Raw genomic sequence first — 13,555 nt, forward strand, 5'->3', positions numbered from 1 at the left:
CCGTTACTGGCACTTCCCGAGAAAGGGGCTCACCCCACGGGTATTAAAACCAGCCCCTGCCGTGCTCTAGGCCGAGGTCCCTTTCCTTGCTGCCCCCTTGCTTTCTTAGCCGCCTGCTGGGGCTGGCCACCCCCTCGGCCTCAGGGGAGTTGGGCCTGATTGGGGGGGGGGCAGGGATGGGGTGGCACAGGGGGAGAAGCCCTACTTCCTCCAGAATCTTTTCTGGATGGATGGATGCAGTCACTCCTCAGTCTGGCGCGGTTCTGTCTGCACGGAGCAGCAGCACCCCCTACAGGCCATGACGAGCACTCTCAGGTTGTCTCAGAACTTCTCCCTGACCCAGTGCAAACATGTTCAACTCCTGCTGACATTCCTTGAGCGTCAAGCACCAAGGCTCTGCCGAGTGTTCATCCTGACTGATTCCTCAACCTAACCTGTGCAGTAGAGAGTTGAACTATGCCTCTGGGGACCTTCCAGAAAGTACTAGAACAGTCTGACTGACACCCATGTTCTCTTCTGCCCCTTCCATTCCCATCTCTACCAAGTGGGGCTGGAAATGATGAAGGAAGCCAAACTCTCACCTGCTGTATAGCTGACAAGCAGAGAGTTTGGAAATCCAGAATGTAAAAAATGCCACTCTACCTTCCTGCCCAAGTTACACTTGCTCTCCTTCACATCCAAGGCATCTGAGACCAGTGTCAGGAGACGCAAGAATATGGCCAATCTTTACATGTTTCGGTTGAGCAACACACGTCACCCTCTTGGAAGGGGAAGAGGACTAACAGTTAATTCAGTTATCAGAAGACGGAAGAATGAGGTGGCAGAGCCCGGGCAGATGACCCAGGAGTTCAGAGTACAATGCAGGATGAAGTGTTGAAGTCAGTTTGAACTGTTTGAACACCCCTTGATTAAAAATCACTAATTAGCTGTGTGTTTTCCTAGAAAACTCACCTAACCTGTCTGAGCTTCCATTTCCTCCTCTATAAAAACGAGCGAATAATTCCTTTTAAGAGCTCGCATGCCTGCGCATTTTAATTAGGAACAATTAGGAGATCGAAGAACGTAAAGGCCAATAGCAGAACAGCAGAGGGACAGCACATACCCCTCAGGTGCCCCCCCCTTCCTGCTGGGCGACATGCCCCCCCCCCAATTGTCTGTGTTGATGACTGATGGCAGTGAGAGTGAGAGGTGCTGGCCGGGGTCCTTCCAAGAAGGAGGCTCGCTGTCCCGGTCATCAGCCTGGCAGGTTCCCTTGGGAGACAGCTTTCCTCCAGGGGGAGGGAGGAGGATGTCTAGGGGCAGCACGTGGAGCAGATTGCGGTGGCACGATTGCGGCCAGGCTCCTGGCTGCAGGCCTTGCCTCCTCTCTCTGCTTTTCTCCCGTGTATGGGAGCTTCAGACCAATGACCAGCTGTCCCTCCGAGTTGCATGGCCCCGTGGCTCCCCCTGTAGCTGGGCTCCTGTAGCATCCCAGACACTTCCGCCAGGGAGGACTCGGTCCCTCCCCTCCCCTCCTGCCTCCTCAGCCCTGCTAACCATCTTCCCCCCCTCTCCCCATGGGTTTGCCCTGACCCTTCTGGGCCTTTGAGCCTCTGCAAGCAGGACGGCAGGGCAGGCAAGTGGAAGGACTGGTTTGGGACTCCTGTTTACATCTCTGTTTATCCCTGTGTCTGGCTGGCCTCCTCCTGTATGTGGCAATGCCTGGCGGTGCCTGGGGGGGGCGGGGAGCCTCCATAGGGCTCCGGGTGGGTTGTGGGACCTGATTGGGATGTGTGGGGAGGGGCCCCGGTGTCCAGCCTGTCTTTCAGGTGCCCTAGATTTGATCTTCTGCCCCTCCCTTCTCACCTAGGTCTGCAGCCGAATCTTCTCTCCTTTCCACAGCAACAAAGCAACCTCCTCCTCCCACAGTCGGGGCCTGGCCTGGCCTCCCAGGTAAGAAGTGCCCACCTCCCCTGGGTGTCGGCAGCCCGTGGGGGTTTCCCTGGCCTCTTTAGCTCCTCTAGGACCCAAACGACTGGAGACTGTCCAGCAAGCACACGGGGGAAGGAAGCCCAGTTACAGCCAGAGGTTTGTCCCAAAGTCACTGACGAGGCCAGGAAATGAGAATCCAATGCCGAGGCTGCGGTGGGCACTGGACCCGGCCGTCAGGTCCTGGCATCACTCCTCTGGGAACCAGGGCCCAGACAACATCCGGGGAATACCAAATGACACCCCCCCCCCACCCGAGCTCCTCCTAGGTGCTCTCACGCCACCAGAGAGAGAGGGAAATGCTACAGGCTCAGTGTCCCAGACAACAGAGCCTCCTACCTCAGGCCCATGAGGCAGGCTGCATCCTGCAAGTGGGTGCCTGGGGAGGGAGGGCAGAGGGGTCGTGGACACATGCCACGCCTATTCATCAATTAGAAAAAAAGATACCTATTCCGGGAGCCAGCGGCAGCCTCGTGCCAGGTTGTGTGCCGACGCTACCGTTTCTTCCCTCAACACAGACTCCTAGGAAAAAAACAATAACCATAGGACTTGGCTCAAATGGCTGCGGTGATCTTGGTGTGAAGATCCTCACTAACCCAAGGTTCCCCCTCCCACCCAAGGATTAGAGCTCTAGGGAGGAAGGAGAGGTGTCACCTAGTAGTTAAAATAAATAGGGGCCTCCCCACCCCCACACCCGCCCTCCAACCCTACCCCAGAGTTAGGATCTGGACTCGATCTCCGTCCTCCCAGAACTTTGTAGTCCTGGACCCAGATCTGGGAGAAGGACCAATGCTTACATCTTCTAATATTTGATCAGAGAGACCATTGGACTAAGATCATTCTAGTTGGGTACGGCGATGAGCGCCTCTAGTTCCAGCCACCTGGGATGTTGAGGCAGAAGCACTGGGTGCAGGTATTCAAGCATAAAAGACCCCATCAAAGGAAAAAAAATCTTCCTAGGGAGGGAGAATAAAGGACTGGTTTAGAGTCCTGATAAGGACTGGAGGAGAAAAATGAATGAACTATGCTGGAAAACAAAATCAATCCAATTGGGTAATTGACTGGTTGTGAAGGGGGAGGAAGGAGGTCTGGCAAAGAGCCAGTCAAAGAACAAATTAATTAATGAGAAGGAAGTTTATAGGAAGACGGAGCCTTGACCCTGAAGGTCTGCTCTGGGCTAACTTCTCCCCAACACAACCCTGTCTGGCAGAACAGACCCTCTCTGTGAAGGCTTCCAGCCATTCTGTTGTAACACACATCTCCCGGGGAACAGAGCCCTTCCTTAATTTGTCTCTGGTCCTTTCGCATTCCTCGTCATAAAGATGCCCATCAGAAGATGATTCTGAATATCTTGAGAGAGAGAAGGGGAAAGAGGGGCAGAGGCAAGGAGAGGAGGAAGGGAGACTAAGCCCTTTATCCATGTAGGCAGGGGCCTCTAAACTGGGCATGACCCAGACCCCTAAATCTAGATTGTATTTCATCCTTGCAAAAGATAGCTCTAGGTCAAAGAGCACTTTTCTTATGACAAAAAAACACCAAGGAGAATATCTCCTGACCAGCATGAATAAAAGGAAGGAAGCCAGGCATCTGTGGCCCATGCCTGTAATCCTAGCTACTCAGGAGGCTGAGCTCTGAGGATCACAGATCAAAGACAACCTGGGCAGAGAAGTCTGTGAGATTCTTACTTCTAGTTAGCCAGCCAAAAGCCAGAAGTGGAGCTGTGTCTCAAGTGGCAGAGCACTAGCTTTAAATGGAAAAGCTAAGGGACAGCACTGGCACCTTGAATTCAAGTTCCTGAACCACAAATAAATAAACACATAGATGGGTAGATAAAGAAATGAATAGGATGAATGTGAATCTACATCGTGTTGATTTAAATACCTTTGATTAGAACCAATCACTCACTGGGCCTGGCCATCCCTGCCTGTTATCCCAGTACTCGAAAACTGAGATATTGAGTTCAAGGCTCACCTAGGGCTCCATCTTCAAACCCAGTTTCACAAACTAAAATTAAACCACAATACTCTCGCAGAAGAAAACAGTGGTGTGGGGTAAAGAGTTTGAAGCTGTATGGAAGCTCTTCCTGTCACCAGGCTGGATGTCATCTTATCTTTAGTTGGTACCAGATGGACACCTCTGTCACCTGGCTCTGTGGGACAAAGAAACCAAGCTTGGCAAGCAACCATTTTCTTGTCCCCTTCTGAGCTTTGTGTTGGGGATCTCCATGAATAACCCAGCAAGCTCCTTTTATGGTGGAAAAATGAAAGGAGGAAATAATCTGTGTAACAAACAGTGAATCACAGACTCACACCCAGAGAAGCCGCCCCCTGCCCTGATCATCTGCTCGCTTGCTTTCTTCTTTCTTTCCTTCTTTCCTTCCCTTCCTTCCTTCCTTTCTCTCTCTTTGCTTCCTTCTTTCCTTCCTTTCTTTCCCTTCCTTCCTTCCTTTCTCTCTCTTTCCTTCCTTCTTTTCTTCCTTCTTTCTTTCCCTTCCTTCCTTCCTTCCCTTCCCTTCCCTTTCTTCCTTCCTTCCTTCCTTCCCTTTCCCTCCCTTCCTTTCCCTTTCCTTCCTTCCTTCCTTCCTTCCTTCCTTCCTTCCTTCCTTCCTTCCTTCCTTCCTTCCTTCCTCCCTCCCTCCCTATCTTTCTCTCTCTCCCTCTCTTCCTCTCTCTCTCTCTCTCTCTCTCTCTCTCTTTCTCTTCTATTTGGTGCAGGTCCTGGGGCTTGAACTCAAACTTTGCTCAAGGCCAGTGTTCCACCACTTGAGCCACAACTCCATTTCCAGCTTTTTTTGGGGAGGGGTAGTTAACTGGAAATAAGAGTCTCACTGATTTTCATTCCCAGGTTGGCTTTGAACCCTGATCCTCAGATCTCAGCCTCCTGAGTGGCTAGGATGACAAGTGTGAGCCACTGGCTGGGCACCTAGCCTCCCCCTTTTTGTTCTACTCATGTATTCCAGTAACTCCACTTTCTTAGAAATTCCAATTTCCAGTTCCATTCCCTTTGCAAAAATAAGATTCAGTGTCTCCTGGGAACTGCTACCCTCTTGAGTTTGCAAGAGGCAGACACCGGAGGGCGTGCCTTGGCCTGCTGAATCTCTGTGGGTCAGCATGTCTCGTATCCTGCCCCCCCCCCCCGCCCCCCGCAGGCAGTGGGCCGCCCCGGGCTGCCAGGATCCTCGCTAGACTCCCATCTGGAAGCCGCACCGCACCTCCCGGTGCACAAGCATCCCCCAGGCCCCAGGGGTACCGACGAGCCCAGTGACCTAGAGGAGCTGGAGAAGTTCGCGAAGACCTTCAAGCAGAGGCGCATCAAGCTGGGTTTCACGCAGGTTGGCGTGGGGGAAGGAGGCGGAGGAATCTGAGTTCAGGGAGTGGTCCTGGGCCTCCTGCGTAGCTGTGAGTGGTAGGGAAACAGAGGAGGTCGGGGCCAGTGGAAGGGCGAGGATGGAAGGCTGGGTTGGGGGAGAAGCCAGTGTTCCACTGTAGAGGGGAGAGGGCTTGGGAAGGAGCAGAGGGGGCTGCGGGGGCTGATGGACTGGGGTGGGGACATAGGGCAGGGGGCCTCGTGTCCTCATGGACCTCCTGCTCCGCTGCTTGCTCAGGGAGATGTGGGGCTGGCCATGGGAAAGCTGTACGGCAATGACTTCAGCCAGACGACCATCTCGAGATTCGAGGCCCTCAACCTGAGCTTCAAGAACATGTGCAAGCTCAAGCCCCTGCTGGAGAAGTGGCTCAACGATGCAGGTGGGTCTGGGAACAGCAGCGTGAAGAGCCCTGGTGGGGGGCTGGGGGGGATTGCTCATCTGCGTGAGGCTTTAGGGCGCCAAGGCATAACACCCCTTTCTCCTCCATCTCCGTCTACAATGAGCTGAGAAGTAAGACAGTAGAAACAGTTGAGGAAGATGGAGACAGCCCTGAGAAAGCCCTCGGAGGGGCGAGGGGCGGCTTTTGGTCCATTAGGCCTCAGAACAGCTCCCGGAGGCAGTGTTTGGGTCAGCCAGCCAGACCGCATTTTCTCAGACCGCTGATGGCCACAGGCCCGGGCCTGGACAGGCCTGCCAGTCCCTGCGGGGGCTGGGCAGTACGGGCCTGGCAGAGCCCTGTACCTCACCAGTCTGGCACAGATGTCAGGGTATAGGCAGAGCCTATGGTCAGGCCTGGCTCGGAAAACCTGACCACAGGAGGGGGAGGGGGACAGGGGATAGTCCTGCCTGTAGGTCAAGGGTGCAGGCCAGGGCCAGGTGTCGGGAATGGTGCATGCTGGGAGCAGGCGGGGGGGGGGGGGGGGGGGGAGACAGGGGAAGCAACCAGCCTGGTGTCAGGGAGTAATGTGGGGTGTGGAGTGTCTCATACATTGGGGCCAGGTGAACCTTTGTTGTTAGAGACTGGCCTCTATGTTGTAGGATAGTCGCTAATAGCACCCCCTCCTCTGGTCATTACCAGCCTTTCCCAAGGGAGGGGTGCTGGTCTAGAGTGGCCTGGCTCAGGGTGGAGAGGAAGGGAGGACAGGAAGGAGGGAGAGAGAGAGAAGGGTGGGTAGGAGAGAGGGAGGGAGTTTATCTCCAGGGCTAGGCTGTGTTCGGTGGTCGTGTGATGGTTCGTGGCTTCTGTGGAGCGGGTGAACTGTGGAAGTCCTCCCCCAGGGAAACATGGGAAAGAGCAGAAGCCCCTCCCTCCCCCAGGCTGTCCCTGAGACGGCTCTCAGGGAAGCATCAGAGCAGGAGAAATGATAGGAGGGCCTCGAACCTGTCCTCTACTACCTAGTGAGCAGACGCCAGCCTAAGGCGCGTCCCTCCGCCCCACCCACCCCGCAGCCTGGGGTCCAGCGCTGCTGGATAACTGGCTTTGGTGGTGACATTTTGCCACCGAGTGAAAGGGCTTTGGGCTCAGAGTGCTAGTGCGCTCTACCTGGCACTTGAGTGCTGGTGTGTCTGCGAAGCAGGCCCCCCAGTGGGAGTGGGAGGATGGCTGCGTGTCCTTGAGTGTGACCACTAACCCTGGACCCTCGGCCCAGAACAGTGAGAGGCAGGACTCAGTCTGGTCTGGTCCCCTGATGGAGGAGGAGGGGGCCAGTCCTGACAGTGTCACCACTGACCCCTGGGGAGACCCGGGGTGTCCCCTTCACTGAGTTTCCTTTCCTTCCCCCCACCCCAGAGTCCTCCCCATCTGACCCCTCGGCGGGCACGCCCGCCTCCTACCCCACCCTCAGCGAAGTGTTCGGCAGGAAGAGGAAGAAACGCACCAGCATCGAGACCAACATCCGCCTGACTCTGGAGAAGAGGTTTCAAGATGTGAGTGGCCCCGGGGTGGGGGGTGAGGAGGAAGAGGGGGTGTGAAGCAGGGGGCAAGCAGGCACCCCATGGGCAGAGGGCCAGGCCCAGAGCAGGTCTCTGGGCACCAGTGCCAACTGCCCCTCCCCCTACCAGGAAGATGGTCAAAAAAAACAAACCACACCTGTAATCCTAGCTACTCAGGAGGCTGACAATCATGGTTCAAAGCTAGCCCAGGCAAGAAAGGCTGTGAGATTCTTATCCCCAATTAACTAACAACCACAAAGCCAGAAGTGGAGCTGTGGCACAGGTCATAGAGGTAGGCTAGCCTTGGGCACAAAAAGCTCAGGGACAGTGGCCAGTCCCTGAGTTCAAGCCCTAGGACTGGCACAAAACAAAACAAACAAAAAAACCCAAATCCACCTGGTGTTCCCAGGCACTCAGGGATGTCAGCAGGAAGCTGAAACTTCCTCTGCCCCATCGAGCCCTCTTGTGCTGGGCCCATTATCCCTCTCACTGGGAGATGTAAAGAACAGAATCGAGGGACAGTATTTCTGTATCTAGATCATGAAAGCAAAGCCAGGGTGTTGCACATAAATTATCTTCTCTGAAAATCAATGTTGTTTTTCAGGTTTTAAAAATGTAATCAAGCCTGGGAAGGTGGCTCAGTGGTAGAGCGCTTGCCTTGCATGCCTGAGGCACTGGGTTCGATTCCTCAGCACCACATAAGCAAAAAAAAAGAAAAAAGCTGGAAGTGGCGCTGTGGCTCAAGTGGTAGAGCGCTAGACTTGAGCTGAAGAGCTGAGGGACAGCGCCCAGGCCCAGAGTTCAGGCCCCACGACCAGACCCCCCCCCCAAAAAAAATGTAATCAAATGCCCACTGTAAACAATGTGGACAATACAGGGAGAGAGAGAAAAGGAGCCCAGCACCAATGCCCTCTGAATGCGTTTCTTTCTTGTTCCTTCCTTCCATGCATCTTTAAAGACTTACGGCCATGTTGCATTTCCATCACAGTGTACATGTGTCTTGAACTTGTGGCAAAAGCATGTGGCAAAAAGCCCTGGGGAGAGGAGGGAAACCCAGAGGAGGCTAAATAGCTTCTAGTCAGAATCCTTCAAGTCACTGCCTCCAGAGTCTCCCTCAGAGCACCGGGCTCAGGGGCCTCATGGCTACAATCTGCTGCTGATCGGATGACCGAAGCCAATTTCTCCTTCATTTTCCATTTCTCAGATATCATTAAGAAAGGGTGCAGGAGCGTGGAAAAGGCTGGGTGCCAGGGATCAGAACAAGGGACTGACAACCTTACATTATGTATAATTACCCAGCAGACTTCCCAGGCGTGCAGATGGTAGCTCCCTAGGGAGAAGGGACTGGACCTCAGGAAAGGACGCAAGGGAGGGCGTGGCCCAGGCATTCTGTCTGGCCCCACCACCCACCCATAATCCCTCTCTTCAGACATATCCCGAGGATGGCAAGGAAAGGCCTACCTCTAGGGCCCTCCACTGTGTCCAGCGTGTGGCTGGCAGTTGACACGTGTTTTCTCGTGTAATCCCCACCCTAATCCGGCATGGTAGGCTCTGTTATCTCCTTTCATAGATGTTAAGACTCAGCAGTTACGCAAGTTTCCTAAAGGCACCAACGTAATCTGTGCTCCACGAAGCCGGGGCCTGGCTCTAGAGCTTTGGATCTCTATCTTTCTAACGCCTGCCTCATTGCACCCACCCTCTATCCCTCACCCCAAACCTGACCGTGTTCCTTTATGCTCTGTCCACGCCCCCCCTCCTCCCAGAACTCCAAACCTAGCTCAGAAGAGATCTCCATGATTGCAGAGCAGCTATCCATGGAGAAGGAGGTGGTGAGGGTCTGGTTCTGTAACCGACGCCAAAAAGAGAAGAGAATCAACTGCCCTGTGGCCACACCCATCAAGTCTCCCATCTACAACTCCCGGCTGGTGAGTGAGGGGCAGGGAGCCTGCCAGACACGGTGGGGGGGGAGGGGGGTCATAATTCCCTGGGGGGAGTAGGGAGGGCAGTCTTCTCCATCCTGGAGGGTGGTGGTCAGTAAGGAAGGAGGCATGTAACACACAAGTAAGCAAATGGGTGCTGGATAGAACATGGAATGATGTGTTATGAAGAAGGGTGAGGAGCCAGAGTGCCCTCACACCTGTCATCCGGCTCTCGGGAGGTAGAAACAGGAGGTCAGGAGTTTGAGGCCAACAACACAGGGAGACCTTGTCCCCTCACTTAGTTCCTCCAAAGAAGAGCAGAAATAAAGGGACATGAAGTCACTGAGGGAGGATGCAGATTGGAGATCAGAGAGGACTTCTCTGGTGGGGTAGCATTTGAACAGAGATCCAAAAATCATATGGGGAAGGGTGGTTGGAATTCATTCTTGTTGGTGTTAGTCATAAAACTTTCATTAAAACACACACACACACACCACTGATGTTTGCCAAACATCCATTGACCATCTACTACATGCTAGGATACAAAGATGAACGCCATTTGTTCCCTGTCCCAGAGGGCCTTGCTGCCTAGCAGAGTAACAGACAAATAAACAAATGATAAACAGGATTCCTCTCCTGGGAGAGCTGGGGGCAGCAGCTAACAGAGCGCACTCCCTCGAGAGGTGGTGATTAGTGCAGCCTCCCTAAGGAGATCATTAATACCTGTGTGGAATCCACCAGGACAAGGAGAGACAAATAAGTGTGATGGGAGCTCTCGCCAGGGAGAAGAATGAGAAGGGTGTGGAAGGAGGGGCACACTTGCATATTCACGGAAGTGTGAGTGGTTTCTATGTGGAGGAATGTTGAGGCTGCACTGGTCAGCAGGGCCTGGGTTATGAGGGGGAGGGACGCAGTGCTAAAGAATGAAGGCTTGTGGGAATTGTTGGAAGATGTTTTGAAGCAGGGCCTTGGCACGGGCAGATTTGCCTTTCGAACAATTGCTTGGACCTCAGGATAAAGGTTGGCTTCAAAAGTACAAGACTGGGGCTGGGAAGGTAGCTCAGTGGTAGAGTGCTTGTCTCGCATGCATGAGGCCCTGAGTTCGATTCCTCAGCACCACATAAGCAGAAAAAAAAAAAGCCAGAAGTGGCGCTGTAGCTCAAGTTTTAGGGCACTAGCCTTGAGCTGAAGAGCTGAAGGACAGCAACAGGCCCTGAGTTCAGGCCCCACAACCAGCAAAAAAAAAAAATTACAAGACTGGGGATTAGAAGCATGGCTGGGTTGCTAGAGTACCAGCCAAAGAGTGAAAGTGTCCAATATCAAGCTTGAGTTATGGTCTTGGATCTAAAAAAAAAGTATAAGATTGGTTACTATATCTATATCTATATCTATCTGTGCTAATAGTGGGGCTTGAACCCAAGGCCTCATGTTCTTGCTTGGCTTTTTCACTCAAGGCTGAATCTGTACCACTTGAATCACAACTCCACTTCTGACTTTTTGCTGGTTAATTGGAAATAAGAATCTCACTGATCGATGTGCCTTCCTGGGCTGGCTTCGAACCTCAGTCCTCAGATCTTAGCCTCCCGAGTTGCTAGGATGACAGGTGCAAGTTACCAGCACCCAGCTTGGTTACATGATTCTTCGGTTATTCAGTAGCAAAATAATACGGCTGGTTGTGAACATAGTTCAACTGATAGAGCACCTGCCTAGCAAGTACAAGACCCTGAGTTGAAACCCCAGTATTGTCTCCCCCGCCCCCCCGCCCCCAAGGTAGTTAAAAACAATGAGGATGAAGTAAACTCATATGGTGAGAAAGAGGGGATTGGATGAACTCAAGAGACAACTGGAAGGTCTTGGTTAATATGGAAAGCGCTGGGTGGGGACAGGGAAAGCATGGGAGAAAGAAGACTGAGCATGCGGGCTGGGACAGCAGGGTAGACGGTAACCACCTGTACGCAAAAAGCAAATGGGATGAGCAGCTTTGAGAGTGGGCAGAAGGAACGACCGACTCTTCACGCCAGGAGGCTGTCCACAGGCATGGAATGATGGGTGTGGAGGCCAGGAGAGGGGCTGAGATGGGACATGAATGTGGGGAGAAGGCACTGTGCACAGATGGCGATGGAGATCCTGGGTGGGGAGAGGCTCCATTGTATGGGGGAAATGAAGAGGGAAGGTCCTATCTCAATCCTGGGGATGGCAGCACTGGAAAGGAAGAAGCAAAGAAAGAGGATCCGGGAAAAACATGGTGAAGGAAGAGCCAGAAAAGGCCACCTACCGCAACCAAGTAGCCGGGAGAATCATTGTACGGGTGTTTGTTATGGGAACAGAGATAAAAGACAAAGACTTCAGAATGGGACTCAGGAGGGCAGAGACCATCATTTGTTCGAGGAATACACTAGGAATTAGAAAGAGGAGCAGAGCAGCAGAAGGGACAATCCAGGAGAAGCATGGAGTTATGAACACTCTGCTGCTGTGAGGGGAACCTTGTGAAGAACTTCAGCCTGGCTGGAGCCAAGGGCTTGGGACTCAAAATTACAGAGGCTGAGGAAGGCTGGGTCATGATGTGTCCCAGGTGCTCTGTGACCCCCAAAGCTCCAAGGAGCCATTGGACATTTTAAGTTGGAAGGCAGGGTGCTGATCACTCATCATTGCTATCATAAATATTCATGGCATGCTTGGAGCTGGGGACACATTCCCTGGTGCATGCACATGCGCGCGCGTGTACACACACACACACACACACACACACACACACACACACACATAATTCCTGCCCGTGGTCTGTCTAGCATGAATAAATGCAATTCGTGCTGACCCCCAGCGGTTCCATCCATAGGTATGACCTGTCCTCAGAAGGAAATGGAAAGAGTTGGTCACTGTGACTCCATCCATTTATTATTTATTTGAAAACAACAACTTTGCTTGGGTGTGGCAGGCAGGCAGGGAAGGAGAAAGGCCGAGTGATAGCATCTCTCACCACTCCGCCACTCTCTTTAACTGTTCCCCACACCCATCTCCACCCTTCACCAGGGCCCCGGCCTACTGAGTAGGCTCATTGTCAGGGGAGAGGTACATGGAAGCAGCGAGAACCAATGCTGATTAATTAAGAAATGTGAACATGTTACATCCTGTTCAGAGGGGATGTTGCAGAAGGAGGAGAGGAGACACACTAAATCACGGGTCCCTGAGCAGAACTGCCTGTCTGTACCTTTGGAAACACCGTTCCAAGCTGCCCCTTTCCAGATGAGAAGAGTAAGGGGAGTTCAAGTAGACAGATCTCAGGGTGAAAGGAAAGTTAACAAAGCATTTAGTTATCTCCATGAGCCCCTGGCTTTTCCTTCAGGGAAGAAGAGAACTAACATTTAACAAGCTGAAGCTCTTTGCCAGCCTTTGGGTTGGAACCTTTATGGACATTAGCTCACTAAATCTTAATTAAAAGAAAATAATCAGGGAGGTGTTGCTGCTGTTTTACAGGTGAGAAAACCCAATTTCAGTGGGGTTGGGTAACTTGCTCAAAGTCATAGAGATGGTGAATGATGGGACCTGGTCTGTTCTCTTTGATTCCACAGCATTCTAGGCTGTTCTAAGGATAGAAACAGCGGGAGAGAGGAGGACAGTGTACATGGGCAGTGACAATCATCTCAAGTGTCTCCCACCCCCCTCCTTTTTTTTCCCAGTTCTGGCGCTTGAACTCAGGGCCTGGGTGCTGTCCCTGGGCCTCTTTGTGCTCAAGGCTATCGCTCTACCGCTTGAGCCATAGCGCCACTTCTGACTTTTCCTGAGTAGTTTATTGGAGATAAGAGCCTCATAGACTTTCCTTCCCCGGGCTGGTTTCGAACCATGATCCTCAGATCTCAGCCTGCTGAGTGCCTGGAATTACAGGCGTGTGCCACTGGTGCCCCGCTCAAGTCCCGTTCTGATCTCTGAGGTTGGAGCAGGGAAAGAGAATGAAGACTTGTAACAACCTTCTCTTGCCTTTCAGGTCTCTCCCTCAGGGTCCCTGGGACCCCTCTCTGTCCCTCCTGTCCACAGCACCATGCCAGGCACAGGTAAGCTTTAAAATGAGGTTTCTGAGACTAAAGGCATGATTCAAGTGGTAGAGCACCTACCTGCCTACCAAACCTGAGGCCCTGAGTTCAAATTCCAGTGCCACCAATAGTGAATTCATTAATTGAGATTGCTAGACGGCACCAAAACTCTTTTACATAACAGACATCAAGACTGAAATGTATCTGAAATGTATCAGGACTGAAAAAATGTATCTAAAGAAGCATGCCCTAAATGGATTTCAAAGGACATTAAAAATCTGTGCTAGAGAAAACAAGGTTTCATGATCAAAGAAGTCTGGGAAATGCTGGGTAAGCAAAGT

The 13,555-nt window shown here is 52.6% G+C and overlaps 1 protein-coding gene across 2 annotated transcripts in view; it reads left to right on the forward strand.

The window, feature by feature from the left end:
- The window catches only part of Pou2f3 (POU class 2 homeobox 3), a 56,893-nt gene that overhangs the window by 40,610 nt on the left and 2,728 nt on the right, over positions 1-13,555 (forward strand). For both annotated transcript variants that reach the window (XM_042682890.1, XM_042682889.1), the window contains exons 6-11: positions 1,850-1,932; positions 5,117-5,299; positions 5,573-5,714; positions 7,125-7,261; positions 9,031-9,192; positions 13,169-13,235. In XM_042682890.1, the coding sequence (XP_042538824.1) occupies positions 1,850-1,932; positions 5,117-5,299; positions 5,573-5,714; positions 7,125-7,261; positions 9,031-9,192; positions 13,169-13,235 (774 nt within the window). The remainder of the gene's footprint in view (positions 1-1,849; positions 1,933-5,116; positions 5,300-5,572; positions 5,715-7,124; positions 7,262-9,030; positions 9,193-13,168; positions 13,236-13,555) is intronic.

The sequence above is a fragment of the Dipodomys spectabilis genome, unplaced genomic scaffold (assembly GCF_019054845.1).
Source record: "Dipodomys spectabilis isolate Male_0828 unplaced genomic scaffold, ASM1905484v1 ptg000076l, whole genome shotgun sequence".
Classification (NCBI taxonomy): domain Eukaryota; kingdom Metazoa; phylum Chordata; class Mammalia; order Rodentia; family Heteromyidae; genus Dipodomys; species Dipodomys spectabilis.